General features: G+C 40.6%; 1 protein-coding gene across 5 annotated transcripts in view; it reads right to left on the reverse strand.

The window, feature by feature from the left end:
• The window catches only part of WDR33 (WD repeat domain 33), a 112,865-nt gene that overhangs the window by 28,484 nt on the left and 66,494 nt on the right, over window positions 1-17,887 (reverse strand). Inside the window, exon 8 of one of the 5 annotated variants that reach the window (XM_062181704.1) lies at window positions 17,100-17,122. The exons of the other annotated variants lie outside the window; for them this stretch is intronic. Coding sequence (XP_062037688.1) covers window positions 17,115-17,122 — 8 coding nt within the window. The 3' untranslated portion in view covers window positions 17,100-17,114. Of the gene's footprint in view, window positions 1-17,099; window positions 17,123-17,887 lie in introns of those variants that run through there. 5 annotated transcript variants of the gene reach the window in all.

Consider the following 17,887-nt stretch of genomic DNA (forward strand, 5'->3'; position numbering starts at 1 on the left):
CTCCTGCTTAGGCCACCTGCATCACACAGCACGTATCACAACGCTGCTGGTTCGAGTTCTGACACCTCCACTTTGACACAACTTCCTTCTAATGAGCACCCTGGAAGGCAACAGGTAATAGCTCAAGTACTTGGGTTCCTACCACTCACGAGGAGAAGCAAATATGAGTTCCTGGCTCCCAGCTTTGGCCTGGTCTAGCCTTGGGCTGTTGTAAGCATTTAGGGAATAAACCAGCAGATGGAAGACCTCTCACCACCTCCTTTGACCTTTGCCCTTCAAATAAAATAGTTTTTAAAATTAAGTACAAATGCTGCCTAAGAAAATAGGTGCAAAAAAGTGTGTGCAGCATGTTAACATCTGTGACTTTTAAAAGGTACACACACACACACACACAGCACAAACATTCATTTGCTCAAAACCACATCAGATGTTTCTGAAAGCACACCTATCAGTGTGGTCTTAACTTCCTCCAAGGAAGTGACTAGGGAGCTGGAGAATGTGGGAAAGGCGACTTCTCGCTACACAGACTGAGCACACCTACTATGAAAATTCCATACCCGAAACTTTGTGAACACTGATACCATGGCACAAATGGAAAATCTCACATCACAAAACTTCATTTCATGTACAAAATTGTTAAAAAACACTGTGTAAAATTACCTTCAGGCTATTTATACAAGGCATATAGACAACATAAATGAATTTCATGTTTACACTTAGGTCCTATGCCTGAGATAGCTTGTCATGTATATGAAAATATTCTAAAATCTGGAGAATTCTAAAATCCAAAACACTTCTGGTCCCAAGCATTTCAGATATGGAATAGTCAACCTCATAGTGTTATGCAGTTTTTCTTTTTGAAACACATGACATATTGAGAAAACATTTCAATTAAGAAAATGAACTAACCAGATTGAACCAGCACAGAGGCAAATAGATAAGCAACTGCATCTTTTGTTATAAAGGAAAAAGTTACTGAATTTCTATCCAAGTGACAAAAACTATTTCAAATGAGAAAGTTCTACCCTCTCATGTCAATATTGATGGATTTAGATGCAGAAGCATTAAGACGGGTGAAAACTTATCCTAAGAAACTAAAAGAGCTTTTAAAACTTATATGTAGCCGGCGCTGCGGCTCAATAGGCTAATCCTCTGCCTTGTGGCGCCAGCACACCAGGTTCTAGTCCCGGTCGGGGCGCCGGATTCTGTCCTGGTTGCCCCTCTTCCAGGCCAGCTCTCTGCTGTGGCCTGGGAGTGCAGTGGAGGATGGCCCAAGTGCTTGGGCCCTGCACCCCATGGGAGACCAGGAGAAGCACCTGGCTCCTGCCTTTGGATCAGCGCGGTGCGCCAGCTGCAGCGCGCTGGCCGCAGCGGCCATTGGAGGGTGAACCAATGGCAAAGGAAGACCTTTCTCTCTGTCTCTCTGTCTCTCACTGTCCACTCTGTCAAAAAAAAAAAAAAAAAAAAAACTTATATGTAGAGATGGTATTCGAAGCCTTGTTCTAACAGTGAAAACTTGGAAACAGTTTTTAGAACTCTGCTTTAGCCAAAACATACAAACCATACAACTATAAAAATGAAAATTCTGGAAGCAAAGAAAAAAGCTCATGAAATAATATGCACAAAAAGCAAACAAAATAACTCACAAACTGTGCATGTGTTGTGAGGATGACGAAAACTGCACATGTATGGTTACAAAAGTGTAGAAGCAGATAAGCAGAAAATAAAAGTGTACTGGGACAGTAGAAACAAAGGTCATATTTTTCTCTTCACATTTCCTGGAGCATGATACTGTGGTGTTGAGAACAAAGAACATGGGTTAGATTTTTATGTGTGTGAACTTTCTGGCATGTTTTTAACGTGAGAACAAAACATCAAGAGAATGTAAGTTATGTTGTTAAGTAATGTTAACATCACTTGTTTGGTGACACTCAGTAGGAGAGAGAAACAGCCGCTCTCATCTGTAACGGGCTGGGAAGTAACCAGTACAACTTAGGGAAAGGCCAGTTACCTATACCTGTATTTTAAAGTCATGACGATTTTGTTCCTCTAAATCCTCTGCTAGAAATTTACCCTATAACACACAAGCATACCAAGATTGGTAGAAATGTTCTTTAACCACAGTTGTAATGTGTGTATTTGTCAAAATTCATAGTACTGCATATCTAAAAGGGGTGAGTGCTACCTTATGTAAAACATACGTCAATGTGCCTTTTAAAGACTACAGGCTGAAAAGCCAGGTATAATATGGTTCCATTCATATATAAAGTAACTTAAGCTAGCACTAATTTTTCAGGGAGAAGAAACAGTATGAAGTGAGAAGATTATTTACTCTCCTGCACTAGTTGAAGTTTTCTTAACAGGAGTTTTTATCACTTTCTTTCTGACAGCTGCCTTTGGTCTCCCTCTATCCAAAACTCACAATGTCCCACACGAATGCAGTCATGGATTCAACCAATCTCAGGCAGAAAATATCCAGGAAAAAATTCAGAAAATTTCAAACAGCAAAACTTGGATTTGCTGTGTGCCATGTAATTCACTGAATCTACATGAATAGTGATGTGTAGGCACTGAATTAGCTATCAGGAGTGATCTAGAGACATTTATAGCACACAGCAGGGTGTGCACAGGTTATATGCAAATACCACGCCATTTTATGTCAGGGACTTGAGTGTCTGCAGATTCTGTGGGGTAGAGAGCTGTTGAGGGACTGGGGGATTCCTGGAACCCATCTCCCATGGTTTCCAAGGCAAACTGTAAAGGGCTAGCCAGCACTTGTGGCTCCAGAAAGATGCCCTTCAAATCCTGAGTGGAGGCGGTTTTCCTTGACAACCCTCAGATTCAGTATGGCTGAATCAATTTTCTAGTATATTAGGAGTTTGTGAACTGGCAAGCTGTATATAAAATATTCATCTTACATAAATCTCATAGAAAGCCAATTGAGTACCACATACATGGTTTATCAATTTCAAACATTACCCCTAAAGAAGGCCTCTACATCAAATTTGATTCTTTCATTTATGAGGGAACAGAATTTCAGGAATCACTCAAGGCTGTCTATGATCCCCAAACATGGGAATTCCAAGAATGCAGTATTTGCAATGCCAAAGCAATTAATACAGATTTAATGGAAAACTCATTCTGGTGGCAGCTGTGTTTATAACTTAGTCATCTAGATGCTTTAGTGCTAAAATGTGCTTGCCAGTGAAGGACCCAGAGTTTTTTAAAACAGCATTTAATTCAACTTCTCAGAAAGAAGCTCCTAAAACCATGAAAATGAAACTGGTCCACAGCAAACTTGTTGCAGTCAATGCAATACCTTCCACAGCCACAAAGATGGGCCACACGGGGAGAACACGGGCCTAAAGGTAGGCATTGTGGGATACACAGTCCTCAGTAGGATGGCAGAGCTTAAGGACACCAGTGAAGTAGCAAGGTGATTATCGAGAGCCCAGGATCACTGGGGAAAGTCAGGGCACCTTATCCACACTTGACTGCAACTGAGATATGGGGGTGCAACTGCAGAATTCTAAAAGGAAGAGCTTCAATATATAAAGAAGAAGACTGTCACAGATCTCTATGTGGAATTCACTTTGAATTCAAATACTTAAGAATTTAACCTGCCCCATCCAGTATGGTAGCTAATAGTCACATACAGCTAATTTGAGTGTGTTTTAAAGCTAAAATGTCAATTCCTCCATCATATTAGCCACATGTGACTAGTTGCCAGCATACTGCACAGGGCAGACATAATAAAACATTTTCATCACCATAAAAAGTCTTATTGGACAATAACTAGTCTTAAAGTAAAATTTCTCTATAAATTTCCATAGCCATATTATTTTTATTCTACAGTTTCACAATGAACCAGTAACAACAAAAGATTACCTTTAACTGATGCTAGACTTGCAAAATGATCTAGCCCTATAATTTTTACATAACAGTGAGGCCTAAACAGGTGGGCAGCCAACTGGGGGAACGGGCTCCACCTTTCTTCTTCCTGATCCAGCCCTCTCTTGATCGTACTAAATATAAGATGCAAATGAAATGGCAGAATATTTCCTTTTAATTAAAATCAAACTTCACTTTCTCAACTGTGTGACAACTTCTATATCACTTTCCATCTCACAAAACTATACAAGGTGATAGAATAAACTTAGGGATAAAATCTAAAAATAAAAAATAGTTAATTCTGTCAACAACCTGTGAAATAGTCAAATTGATTCTGAAGACCAGGATCTTGCCAGTGCTGTAGTGTAGCAGGTAAAGCTGCTGCCTGTAGTGCCAGCTTCCCATATGAACACTGGTTCAAGTCCCAGATGCTCCACTTCTGATTCAGCTCCCTGCTATCGTGCTTGGGAAAGCAGATGGCCCAAGTGTCTGAGCCCCTGCACCCATGTGAGAGACAAGGAAGAAACTCCTGGCTCCTGGCCAGCCCAGCTCCTGTAGTTGTGGCCACTTGGGGAGTCTCTCTCTCTCTCTCTCTCTCTCTCTCTCTCTCTCTCTCTCTGACTCTGCATTTCAAATATGTAAGTCTTAAAAAAAAAAAAAGGAATAAAAGAAAGTAGCTCTGATGACCTCACTCCACTAAAAAAGGTTCCAAATTAACATAAACACACTGGGTTATTTTTAGAGGGGAAGTTTTGAGGGCAATGAATTCTGTATCACCTCTTTAGAGCTAGACAAGTTAGCTAGCAAAACATTCATCTGGAATCCTACCTAAATGAATAGTGACAGAATTAGTGTCTGTTGGAGACAGGCGACCCTGCTCTGTGAACTAACCTGTGTCTAACGTGCCAGAAATGTTTAACTTATTATTTCATAATTGCAGAAAACAATTGTGCTTTAAAAATCATACTGAACAGGAAGTAAATAAAGACTTCACTTACTCCACTTGATCATTCCTTCACACATTTCGTGTGTCTCATTTATCTATTAATTCAAAATGAGTGTGCACAACACCAACATGTACAAGGCTCCTATTATACATGTGGAACTTCTAAAATATGTGATCACCAAACAAAACCAGGACTGAATATTGAAGGAGTGCTTGCAGGATTACACAGTCCTGGAACAGCAACTCCCAAGAAAACCAACACTGCACACAAGATAATTTTTCTACTAAAAAAAAAAGCTAATTTTTTCTTTAAAAGGAGAGAGAGCTTCTTAATAACCCCAAAGTTCTACAATAACAGACTTTAGACAGCTGTTGGGCAGACATTCCAGACTCTGACAGAGCGTTCCTGTTCATTATTTGCCATCCCCAGATCCTCAAGTGCAGTACAGTGAAGCCTAGCAGTGAAGCCAGTAAGGAAACGAGGACTATTCCTTGACTCTTCCCTGAGATGAGGTTCTTGTTTGTAAACGGGGCCCCAGTGAATCTCTCAGGAGCTTGACCCTCCTCCATAGCCTCTCCAGATTTTAAGGGACCATTCACCCAGGAAGAGTAAACAGCCTCACCATAAGGCAGTGTGTACGACCCCAAGGCTTGGTTAACAGTCTGAAAACCAATACTTAATGAATTTTATTTGAAGGTCAGAACGAGTGTCCATTTTCCCATTTTATTTCTCCTGGATCAGGCCATTATATAAACAAATCTTAAGAAAAGTTTCTTTCATACATAACTTACAGAAAGTACCAATATTTTCCAATACAGGAATTAAAAATAAGGCAAACAAAGAATTCAAGTATCATCTCGTACAATATAAGTTGAAGAACTGTTACTCAAGAAAATCTGTTACACATTAACAATAAATTCCTGCTCCTTCCAGCTTTAAGAACATAAAATGTAACAGATCAGTTTAAGCCAGAGGGTATTCAAAGCCATGGTCTAGAAGCAAACACTTCAGTGTAGGAGAGGACTCAGATATTTGAAAATTGAAGCAGCAAAATTACCCTGGTCAATGAATATGCAACTAGCAGTTTACCTTCCATTTTGCCATCATGATTCTCACCATGATCCAACAGTCAACATCAACTGGGAGTGACTAATTGTCTTTGTCATCCAAATCTAGAAAGTTACAATAGCAAACAACTACAGAATTAAATGGGAAATTAATTCTGCAAAGGGTATAACCTCTAGGTTGTGTTTCCACAAAATATGTTCCAAGCATCTACAGTGCACAGGATTGGAGCTGAAGGGGTTCAAGTTAAGTTGGGGTCAAATAAGTTTTTTGAAAATGGGCAAGTTTGTTTCCACGTGTGGACCTTCAGTGCTTGCAGTATCTATCACAAATCTGAGAAAGAACGTGCTCATGAGTCTCCCCAGAACACTTTCAAATCTCTCAGAAGACCAATTTGGGAAACTGGAAATGCTAGCTCATTATGTTGTATGGTGGCGGTGAATCTAAATTCCAAGTGGACACCTCGGGGAAAGGAGGAGGAGAAGATTGGAATGGAGCATGCAAAGGGGCTATTGACTGTATCTATAATGTGTATTTATCCTCTTAAAAAACCAGAATTAAGTTGTGGCAACGTGTAAGGATTTGATGAGCAACGGAAACACAAATATAAAACTAGAAACTCAATCTCACACTTATGTTACACATTCAATTTGCATATGCAGATAACATGGTTTCTACCAATTATGTATTTACATGGTAGACAAAAAAGCTAATCTAAAAGAAAAAAATCAGGTTAGAAATTAAAGTTAAGCATACAGCTTCTAAGAATAATGCTGTATAACTACTTAAGTACCTCTAGCACCAATGTGAACAAATTCTTATGAATGTAGGATGAAATATGCAATTTTGAGTCAAAACATATACAGGCATATATTTTGCTGACATACCAAAGTGTTGTCAAATTTTTAATACAATAACCTGGAGGAAATGCATAAGCAGGGAAGGGCACGATTTCCACGTAAATGAAGTTTAAAGATTGCATTTGGAAAAATCTTGAAGATTATAAAATGGAAATAGTGAGAAGATAACAGATACACTAGGAAAATCTACAATATTTCCCCCCAAACACTGCCCCAGAGTATTCAGAATGTGTGTCAATCCTCTATATTCTTCAATGCCAAAAACCAGAAAGAAGCAATTTTGTAGGTTTTTGTGCCGACCAGTACATTCTCATCAGAACTTTAAAAATTCAAATCATTTAGAGAGAGGGAGGCACTGCTATTTTGCAGATTATTTTAACCATTTGGCCAAATGGGTAAAGATGCCAGAAAGGACATTCACGTCCCAAGTCAGGGTACAGGGGTTTAATTCCCTGCTCCAACTTCTGATTTCAGCTTCCTGCTAATGTGGCACAGACATTGGTGATGGCTCAAGTAGTTGAGTTTCTGCTACCCACAGAGGAAACCTGGATTGAGTTCCCAGTCACTGGGGACTATACCAGTGGACTTGCTTTCTCTCAAATAAATGAAAAAAATAAATTTAAATGTAAAGGAACAGAATGGAACAACCAAATATTCTTCACCCTCATTGTTGTTATACTCTTCTATTTCTTTGGTATTAGTGACATCAGAGGGGTCTGCGCTGTACTGCAGTGGGTTAAGGCACGGCTATAAAGTCAGCATCCCCTACTGCACTGTCGGTTCCAAACCTGGCTGTTCCAGTTCTGATCCAATTTCCTGCTAACACGTCTATGACAACAGCAGTAGGTGGCTCAGATACTTGGGCCCCTGTATCCACATGGGAGACCCGGATGAAGTTCCTGGCTTTAGGTTTGGCCTGGCCCAGGCTCAACTATTGGGATCATTTTGGGAATGAACAAACAGATGGAAGATTTCCTCTCACCACCACATCTCTCTCTCTCTCTCTCTCTCTCTCTCTCTCTCTGCCACTCTTTCAAACCAATATAATAAATTTAAAACAAAAATATTAAAGCAGTTCAGTCATTAGTCTAATATGTGAGACTGGGATCCCACACATGTCCTTGATAAGAAATGATGCATTTTGTGTGTGTATGCGTGTGTACATGTGTGTGCATGTAATAGCCATTGATTCTCTGGTAAAAATTTTCTTCAGACATTTACAATTCATATAGCAACATATAGAATCAAGTAAAGTAGCATGTAGTCATCACTCCAAAAAAGTAGAAAAAGAAAAATATGAAAATCTTTATAAAGGATTGACAGGAATATGGCCACCGTAAAGACAGTACCCACCTATGCCAAGTAAATACAGGAGTTAGTGCCAGGAGATAATCTGCACCACAAATGAAGAAAAGTCACAAATTAAGCTCCTTACAGCAAAGAAAAAACAGCCAAGAAGAAAAAAGATGTCTGAAGTGACACTCTGGGGTACTCTGAGAACAAGCTCTCCTTCTGAAAACCATTTAAAAAGGTGAATGGGTTCACTTTACTTGGTGAGATTGATCCTTTTTTTTTTTAAGTTGAAAGTTTAGGTACATAGAAGCAACAATGCTGGCTGCAGCTAAAATAAAGTATTCCCACGGTAACCATAGGCACTCACAGCATCAACTGTATCGTAAGCCTGCATTTCCCAGAATCTTTGTGAGCACATTCACACGTTTTTGGGAAGTGTAGTGCCCTATACTCTTAATTCAACTACTATTTACCTCTTGGGAGAATGACAGGTAACAATGGAAATGACAGAAATCTTCCTGTATCAAAACAAAGGTTACATGAACCCATAAATATTGCTGGGGGTGTGTATCTATTGCAGAATCCCAAGTCAATTCTAGCTATTACTAAATTTTCTTCCCATTAATAAGTAATCTGGAACGACTCTAAATTGGATATTGATAATTATCTTGATTTTTGTTTCAAAGCAGAAATAAACCTCCACTGGTCATATGACTTCATTTCCATCATATTGAAAACACATTCCAGGGGCAAGTGTTTGGTCTCAAAGCTAAAATGCTGGTTAAGAAACCTGCAATCTTTATCAGTGCCTGTGTTCAATCCTCAGCTTCAGTTCCTGATGCATTTTCTGCTATTACAGATCCTGGGAGGAAGTGGTGACGACTCAAGTAACTGGGTCCCTGACACCCACATGCAGGACCTGTGTTCCCAGCTCCTGACTTTGGTGTAGAACAGCCCTGGTCATTGCAGGTATTTGCCGGCATCCCATATGGATGCCAGTTCGGGACCCGGCTGATCCAACTCTGATCCAGCTCTCTGCTATGGCCTGGGAAAACAGTAGAAGATGGCCCAAATCCTTGGGCCCCTGCACCTGCGTGGGAGACCCAGAAGGAACCCCTGGCTTCGGATCAGCACAGCTCCGGCTGTTGCGGCCAATTGGAGAGTGAACCATCGAAGACCTCTCTCTCTTTGCCTCTCCTCTGTGTACCTCTGACTTTCAAATAAATAAATAATTCTTTGTGGAAAAAAAAAAAAAAAACAAAGGTGTCTGGAGCAGCAGATTTTTCTTGGAAATCCTGCATCCTTATCTGAGTGCCTGGGTTCTTAAAGTCCACGCTCTGCTCCCTCTCCACCCCCTGTCCTGCCCCATAAGATTTTACTTATTAGGGCTAGCTCTGTGAGCAGCAGGTTAAGCCACTGTCCGTAGTGCCAGCATTGCATATGGATGCTGGTTCCAGTACTGGCTGCTCCACTTCCGATCCAGCTCCCTGCTAATGCACCTGGGAAAGCAGTAGAAGACAGCGCAGGTTCTTGGGCCCTTGCATCCAAGTGGGAGAGCTGGAAGAAGCTCCTGACTCCTGGCTTTGGCTTGGCCCAGGCCCGGCCACTATGGCCATTTGGAGAGTGAACCAAAGGATGGAAAATCTCCCTGTTGTCTCTCCTCTTTTTCAAATCAATCAATAAATAAATAAATCTAAAAAGAAAAAGATTTCACGTATTTATTTGAAAGGTAGAGTTACAGAGAGAGAGAGAAGGAAAGACAGAAGGTTAAGTCACTGCCTGGGACATAAGCATCACCTACTGGAGTACCTGGGAGGCAGCAGCAGTGATGACTCAAGTGTTTGGGTCCCTGCCACGCACATAGGAGATCCAAATTGAGTTCCAGACTCCTGGCTTTGGCCTGGTCTATCCCTGGCTAACAACAGTAGCATTTGAAAAGTGAGCCAACAGATGGAAACCCCTTGTCTCTGTGTGTGTATCTTTCAAAAATAAAGTTAAAAAAAAAAAAAAACACCAAAAATTGTGTTCTTGGGTGAAACAGACTAACATTTTATTCTGCCCTCCTCTCTGGGCAGGCCAAGAAGGAATCAATCAGGAGACTTCACATTTCCACTTATAACATAATTCCTTCTCTTAAGAAAGGCATAACCCAGCACTGTGGTATAGAAAGTAAAGCAACTGCCTACAGTGCTGGCATTCCATATGGGTGCCAGTTCATGTCCCAGCTGCTCCACTTCTGATCCAATTCTCTGCTATGGTCTGGGAAAGCCGCAGAAAATGGTTCAACTCCTTGGGCCTCTGCATGGGAGACCCTGAAGAAGCTCCTGGCTCCTGGCTTCGGATCAGCTCAGTTCTGGCCGCTTTGGGGAGTGCATCAGAGGATGGAAGACCTCTCTCTGTCTCTCCCTCTCTCTCTGTAACTCCCCCTTTCAAGTAAAATAAATCTCTTTTTTAAAAAGAGAAAGAAAGGCCAAACAGAGATGAAATCAGCTTCACCCAATAGGAGCACAACAAGCACAGTTTTAGTTGTTTCTTTTTTGGAATCAAGAAAAGGACATAGCCGGCGCTGCGGCTCAGTAGGCTAATCCTCCGCCTTGCGGCGCCGGCACACCGGGTTCTAGTCCCAGTCGGGGTGCCGGATTCTGTTCCGGTTGCCCCTCTTCCAGGCCAGCTCTCTGCTGTGGCCAGGGAGTGCAGTGGAGGATGACCCAAGTGCTTGGGCCCTGCACCCCATGGGAGACCAGGAGAAGCACCTGGCTCCTGCCATCGGAACAGCGCGGTGCTCTGGCCGCAGCGCACCTACCGCGGCGGCCATTGGAGGGTGAACCAATGGCAAAAAGGAAGACCTTTCTCTGTCTCCCTCTACTGTCCACTCTGCCTGTCAAAAAATAAATTAAAAAAATAAATAAAAAATAAAAAAAAGGGACATGTGAGACATCATTTAATTCAAGTCTAAGTTCTGTGTTCATTGCTCATTTGCTACGTGAATGTAACTAGCAAAATCTCAAGTAAAACAGATGTTTAAATCTTAGATGTCACTTACCACTTCAATCCTTTTACAACTTCACCCTTGTTAAGCCATAGCATTTTCGTGTGTCAAATGGCAGACTATGAGTCAATTAATTACTGCATTTCAGAGATTAAGTGAAATAGATGAGGCACTTAGTATCATGCCTAGTTTACATCTTGAACACTAAATGAATGAAAGCTTTCAGTCTGATGCAATTTCTGCCCTGAAAAACTTCATCAAGGAACAGTATTTCCAACCAGTGTAATAAAGCAGCTTCTATTACTATGAACATAGTATGGGAAGGCATAGTATGATTCCACCTAAGTGTACTTCCTTAAAGACTTTTGTAACACTGTTAAATTTGTTTTCAAAAACCCCCTGAAAATCACAAACACCCAGCCTAAGTATTAGACTTGATACAATGCAATCACTTCTCACAGCTAGAAAACCTATCAGAGACACTGTTACCTTCATCATTTCCACTGTTTTAAGTAATTAAGATAAATAATACTTTCAATGTAACTATTTATTCTACTTGCCACTTTGAATACTTCCTTTTATTTATGGTGTAAATAATTCTTGTTACAGTTTCTCATTTTCTAAAGAACATCAACTCATGTTTAGGAACAGAGATCCTACAGAAAAAATACTAGGTTTAATTCAAGGAATTTCAAGTTATTTTATTTGATCACTTACCTCTAAATCCCATAATACCATGATTATCTGAAGCATCAAGTACATGATTAAAGCCCATGTATATGTACTTTATTTATACATATTTTAATATGTAGAATTTCTTTAAAAATGGAGAGATGGGGGGCTCGCACTGTGGCACAGCAGGTTAAGCTGCTGTCTGCAATGCAGGCATCCTGTCCCAGCTGCTCCACTACCAATCCCGCTCCCTGCTGATGGCCTGGGAGAACAATGGAAAGTGGTCCAAGTCCTTCAGCCCCTGTGCCCACGTGGACAACCCAGAAGATCCTGGCTTCAGCCTGGCCCAGACCTGGCCGTTGTGGCTATGTGGGGAGCGAATCAGCAGATGGAAGATCTCTGCCTCTCCTCTCTTTCAAATAAATAAATAAATCTTTATAAAAAAAAAAATGGAGAAATAGGGGACAACATTGCCACACAGCAAGTTAAGCTGCCGCTTGCCACACTGGTATCCCATATCTCAGTGCCAGTCCAGGCCCGGCAGGTCCACTTTCAATCCAGTTTCCTGCTGAAGTGCCTGGGAAAGCAGCAAAAAATGGCTCAAGTAACTGAGTCCGTATCACCCATGTAGGAGACCAGGATGGAGTTCCTGGCTCCTGGCCCAGACCTAGCTGTTGTGGCCACTTGGGAAGTAAACCAGCAGATGGAAGATATCTCTGTCTTCCTCTCCATTGCTCTGCCTTTGAAATAAATAAGTACATCTAAGGAAAGGGAAAAAGCAAAAGAAAAGGAAAGGAAATAGAGAAATGATGGTAGTAGGTACAATACCAGAGATCAGGGAAACTGTTTCAAGGTCACTAATATGAACAGGGAACTATGGCTAGAATCAAATCAAGATTTTAGTACTAATGAAATCATGTTTTCAAGCCCCTTGGTAAATTAATTTCAAAGGTTTGTAGGACATGAACTTATTTCCCGAGACTGACATACCTTCACCTTAAATCTAAGGAAAAGTTGAAAAAACTTCCACCCAAAGGTGGGCATCTGTCAAAAACAGATGGACTCATATGACTGAGTAAGCCAGAACAACAACAACAAAACACACAAAATACATAGAAGGCTGTAGATGTCAGGAACTCCTGACAACTCAGGTATATTGACTGTGATGCAGTGATGGGGTGTAAGTACAGGACTCACCAAAGGCAACTTGTCCAGGGGCCCCTCCTGAGCATCCATTTATACAGAATAGCTACCTTCAGCTAGAGGCAAACGACTGCTTTCTTAACAAAACAAAACTAAGTTTGAGAACAAAATCACAGAGCAGGAACTGTGGCTGGAGAAGCAAGCAGCATGGAGCTTGCAGATGCGCCCTGCCACCATCCTGAAGGACGGAAAGGAGGCAGGGAAGGAAAAGGGAAAGAGGAGTGAGAGCAGCAAGGGGAGGGAGGACAGCGGCAGTGCCACCCACAGCGGAATCAACACTCCACCTCTGAGTCCAACCCACCGACACTGGCCAGGGAGCAGGTGCCTGTCTACTCCAATATTATCCTACACATCCTAAACATCCTACACCCCCCAGCACATCGTCCACAGAGAAGTCTACCATTTAGGAGGGCAACCACTTGTATTAACCAACACAAGCCACCAAATATTTGTCCAATCAAGGCGCACTGGAGATTTGAAGAAAATTAACCAGTAGGAAAGAGAAAAACTAAAAAAGAAAACAGATTAAGCAGTTCAGAGGAAAACAGAGCATTAGATCATACCAAATACATGAACACTTTGATTACTATGCTAAAAGTTTTAAGAGGTATATTCATTAAAAACAAGTAACAAAACAGGCCACTGTGAAAAATGAAGAGACCAGAGAACCACTAAAAGTACTCAGAAATTAATCATGCCGTTGACAAAATAAAACCTTCATCAGACATGCTGAATAATAGCTTGAGTGTGACTGAAAGACGAGGTAAGTATTCTGGAAGGCAAAATGAAGCCTCCCAATACTTAGAGAAAGGATAGAAACACAAAATAGGAAGGAAAAGGTAACTCAAAGTAGACAACTCCACAAGGACTAACAAGAACTTACAAAGAATTCCGTAAGCTGAGTAGAGACAAGGAAACAGTAATCAAAAAGGAAAACTGAATGGAATGGAGACTGTAGAGTATTAAAGTGCGTCAAGAAAGATGAAGCTTAAAATGCCTACACCTACACCAATAGTAAAAAAATAAAAAAGAAAGAAAGAAAGAAAGAGGAAAGATAATTTTTCCAATGTTCAAATAGAAAAACCAGAACATACACATACAACTGTCTGCAAAATGCATAGAATATAATGGCAGCCTTCAAACTTCTGAAGGAAAAGAACTTGGAACCCAAACTATGAGTCAAGTATGATGGCAAATGAAGACCTTTCCAGAAAAAAGAATTTTGAAATGTATTCACCAAGCTCTGTTTCTGAGAACAAATAAAATACATTTTCAACTAAACTGAAAAAAGTGAATAGACTTTAAGAAGAGGGTAAAGAAATCCCAGGCTGAGTTTTGTCACAGGTTCAGAAAAGTAGTAGACCTAACTAGAGCAGGAAATCAAAAACAAAAACCCATTTACTCAGGGGCCAGCACTGTGGCGAAGTGTGTTAAGCCACTGCTTGTGACACCCGAATCCCATGTGGGCACTGGTTCGAGTCCTAGCTGCTCTGCTTCCAATCTAATTCCCTGTTAAAGCACCTGGGAAATCAGCAGATGACAACCCAAGTGCTTGAGCACCTGCATCCACATGGAAGACCCAGTTGGAGCTCCAGGCTTTGGCCTGGTTCACCCTGGCCATTGTGGCCATTTGGGGAGTAAACCAGCAGATGGAAAACCTCTCTCATGCCTGCTAACTCTGCCCTTCAACTAAAATAAATCTTAAAAAAAAACAAAAACCCTAATTACTCAAACTGCAAAATTACAAAGGTAAATATTTGTTATCATAAAGGTTTTAGTGGCCAGCGCCGCAGCTCACTAGGCTAAACCTCCACCTGCGGCGCCGGCACACCAGGTTCTAGTATCGGTTGGGGCGCCAGATTCTGTCCTGGTTGCTCCTCTTCCAGTCTAGCTCTCTGCTGTGGCCCGTGAGTGCAATGGAGGATGGCCCAGGTCCTTGCGCCCTGCACCCACATGGGAGACCAGGAGGAGGCACATGGCTCCTGGCTTCGGATCAGTGCAGCACGCCGGCCATAGCAGACACTTGGGGGGTGAACCAACGGAAAAAGAAGACCTTTCTGTCTCTCTCTCACTGCCTAACTCTGCCTGTTTAATAAAAAAAAAATAAAAGGTTTTAGTGACATTAAGAGAAAAAGAAAAAAGATAATTAGAAATCCCAAGAAACACTAAAGCAAACCAAGCTGTGGCATTATTTTCAATAGTTGATAGAGTGATAGGTTTTAAGAAAACAGAATCGGAATTGACCTTGACATTCTTGAAGCATAAACAACTTTTTTTAACTGCTACAGGATTATCATCCCTTCACTGAAGTGTATAATCAATAACGTAATTTGCAGTAGAAATGTGATTTTTTTTTTTTTTTGGTTTTCATTTTTTACAATTTTAACATAGGAAGAGAACAGAATTATAGCTGAAGAGAATAAAATGGCTCAAAATTCTTGATTATGTACAAATAAAGGTAGAAGAGTAGAAAAACAGTGAAGGGCATAGACTTCTCTCTGTAACTTAGTGAGTCTAATATTGCCTAAAGTTGTTGCCCTGTCTGCAAAATACAGGCGTTAAGTTAAAGCTATATCCGGCGCCATGGTTCAACAGGCTAATCCTCCGCCTAGCGGCGCCAGCACACCGGGTTCTAGTCCTGGCCGGGGTGCCGGATTCTGTCCCGGTTGCCCCTCTTCCAGGCCAGCTCTCTGCTGTGGCCAGGGAGTGCAGTGGAGGATGGCCCAAGTACTTGGGCCCTGCACCCCATGGGAGACCAGGAAAAGCACCTGGCTCCTGCCTTCGTGCTGCGGCAGCCATTGGAGGGTGAACCAACGGCAAACGAAGACCTTTCTCTCTCTCACTGTCCACTCTGCCTGTCAAAAAAAAAAAAAAAAAGAAAAGAAAAGAAAAAGAAAAAAAAGTTAAAGCTATTAAAAAAAACCACCAAAACAAATATAATTCATTAAAAAAACCAGGAGAGAAAAGATATGGTTGGTGCCAAGGCAAAATATATCAGATGTATCAAGAGAGATATTATTTAAAAGACTATCAGAACAAGTATAAACAAAAACAAATTAGTTTTAAAATATTATCTCTAGGGAGAAATAAATGATTAGATTTTTCACATTTCAAATTCCATCTCTGGGTGGCATTAGAGAAGATTTTACCATTCTAAAAAATACAGTTAAAATTTTAAATGGTGGAAATTTCCTAAATTGTTAACCCTATGTAAGCTCCAGAGTTTGGCTAGATCACAACTTTCTTAATCTTCCGTTTTTGTTTTGTTTTGTTTTGTTTTTAAGATTTATTGATTTACTTACATGAAAGTCAGAATTAAAAAGAGAGAAAACTTCATCTTTAATGACTTCTGGAACAGGGAGGTCAACTCATCTTCCCAAAGTTTAAATGTTCATACTCTGATCCACCAAGTTTATCATGAGGTATCTATCCTAAAGGAAAATTTTCAATGTGGATACAAGCATAAAGGTAGGAGGCTCTGAGCACAACTGTGTCTCAGTAAAAACCTCACACAAATCCTCAATGTCTTATCAATGAGAAATGGCTAAGTAAATTATGGTTGATACATTCTATGGAATGCCACTGAGCAGTCAGAAAGACTGGGGTAGCAATGATACAGAAAGATGACCATGATCCATTGTATAGTAGGGGAGTAAACAGAAAAGAATTTATGGAGTACAATCACCTTCCATATAGTAATCTTAAAATACATACTTTTGTTTTTGCACAGGAATTCTGGAAAGGTACACACAAACCTAATCACACAAAAGTGCTTACCTCTGGATGTGAGATTGGGAAAAGGGAAGATGTTGACTCTTGAACTTTTTATGGATGTTTATTACTTTTGTAAAAGGTGGAAATTCATACATTAACCCCACCCACTTCTTCCATACCTTTCTATTCCATCCCCTACCCTCCATACTGTTGAACCACAGATCTCAAACTTCCATATGGCACATGGTGTGAATGTGTGAGTCCACCTTACAACTCTCTCAAATTCTTACTTCCATGCAGCACATAGAATATACCCGTCACCATGTGTGATTGATGGAAAAAAAGGCATCTTTGTGTTGCATTTATTCTTCAGCTTGATTGCTTAGGGAATGGTGCTGATAATGGGGCCAGGTTGCAAATGAAATTCCACACAGGTCAGTGATTGTTAGGCAGTCAGCCTGCTTTTGTATTCATCCTCTGTCATCTTCCTGATCACAGAACAAGATATGGAAAGCTCAAAGTAAATCCCTTTGTAAGAACACTTCTTTAGAATACATCGGAGTAGGCTTCATTGGCATGGTTGTTGTATTCTGGAGAACACATTTGTGTACACACATGACCAAAATGTATGCATTCCTTTTTCCAGTCAAGCACACACTAATCACATAATCATGCTGTTGACCCTTCCCAGAGAGAGAATGCTGGTTAATGGTCTCTGCAGCACAGCCTCTCTGTGCTGTGGGACCAGGAAGCTCCCAGTCTCTGGTCTGTACTTCTCTTCTTCAGCCACACACTGAAGCCAAATTGAAGCAATGTGGGAGAGTGAAGGCTTCTTACCCTTAACTGTGTTTGAATAGTGGTTTTTTCTTTCACTACTCATTTTTTAGAAAGCGTAACAATAAATAAAAGAAGACTGAAGATGAGCAGTCTAAATGAGAACTTACAATGCAATCAAGCACTGCTGATACAAGTATTTTTAACAATGGAGTGTTTGATTTTGATCCAAATGTCTATTAAAAATGCCCAAATAAATCACACCATAAAAATATACCTTTTTTTGATCTTTATAGTTTTTCAAAATACTGTAAACCTAGTAAAAAGTGGTAATAAAAAATACTCTGTGATAAATCTACAGAGTAACTCAGTGTATCACAGACAATAAATATAGATTTACTTCACTAGAACTCAAAAAAGTAGACAGTGGTTCTTAAGAATGGTTCCAACATATCAGCTATTCAAATAACAAGCTAGTG

This window comes from Lepus europaeus, chromosome 1, assembly GCF_033115175.1.
Source record: "Lepus europaeus isolate LE1 chromosome 1, mLepTim1.pri, whole genome shotgun sequence".
In the NCBI taxonomy this organism is placed as follows: domain Eukaryota; kingdom Metazoa; phylum Chordata; class Mammalia; order Lagomorpha; family Leporidae; genus Lepus; species Lepus europaeus.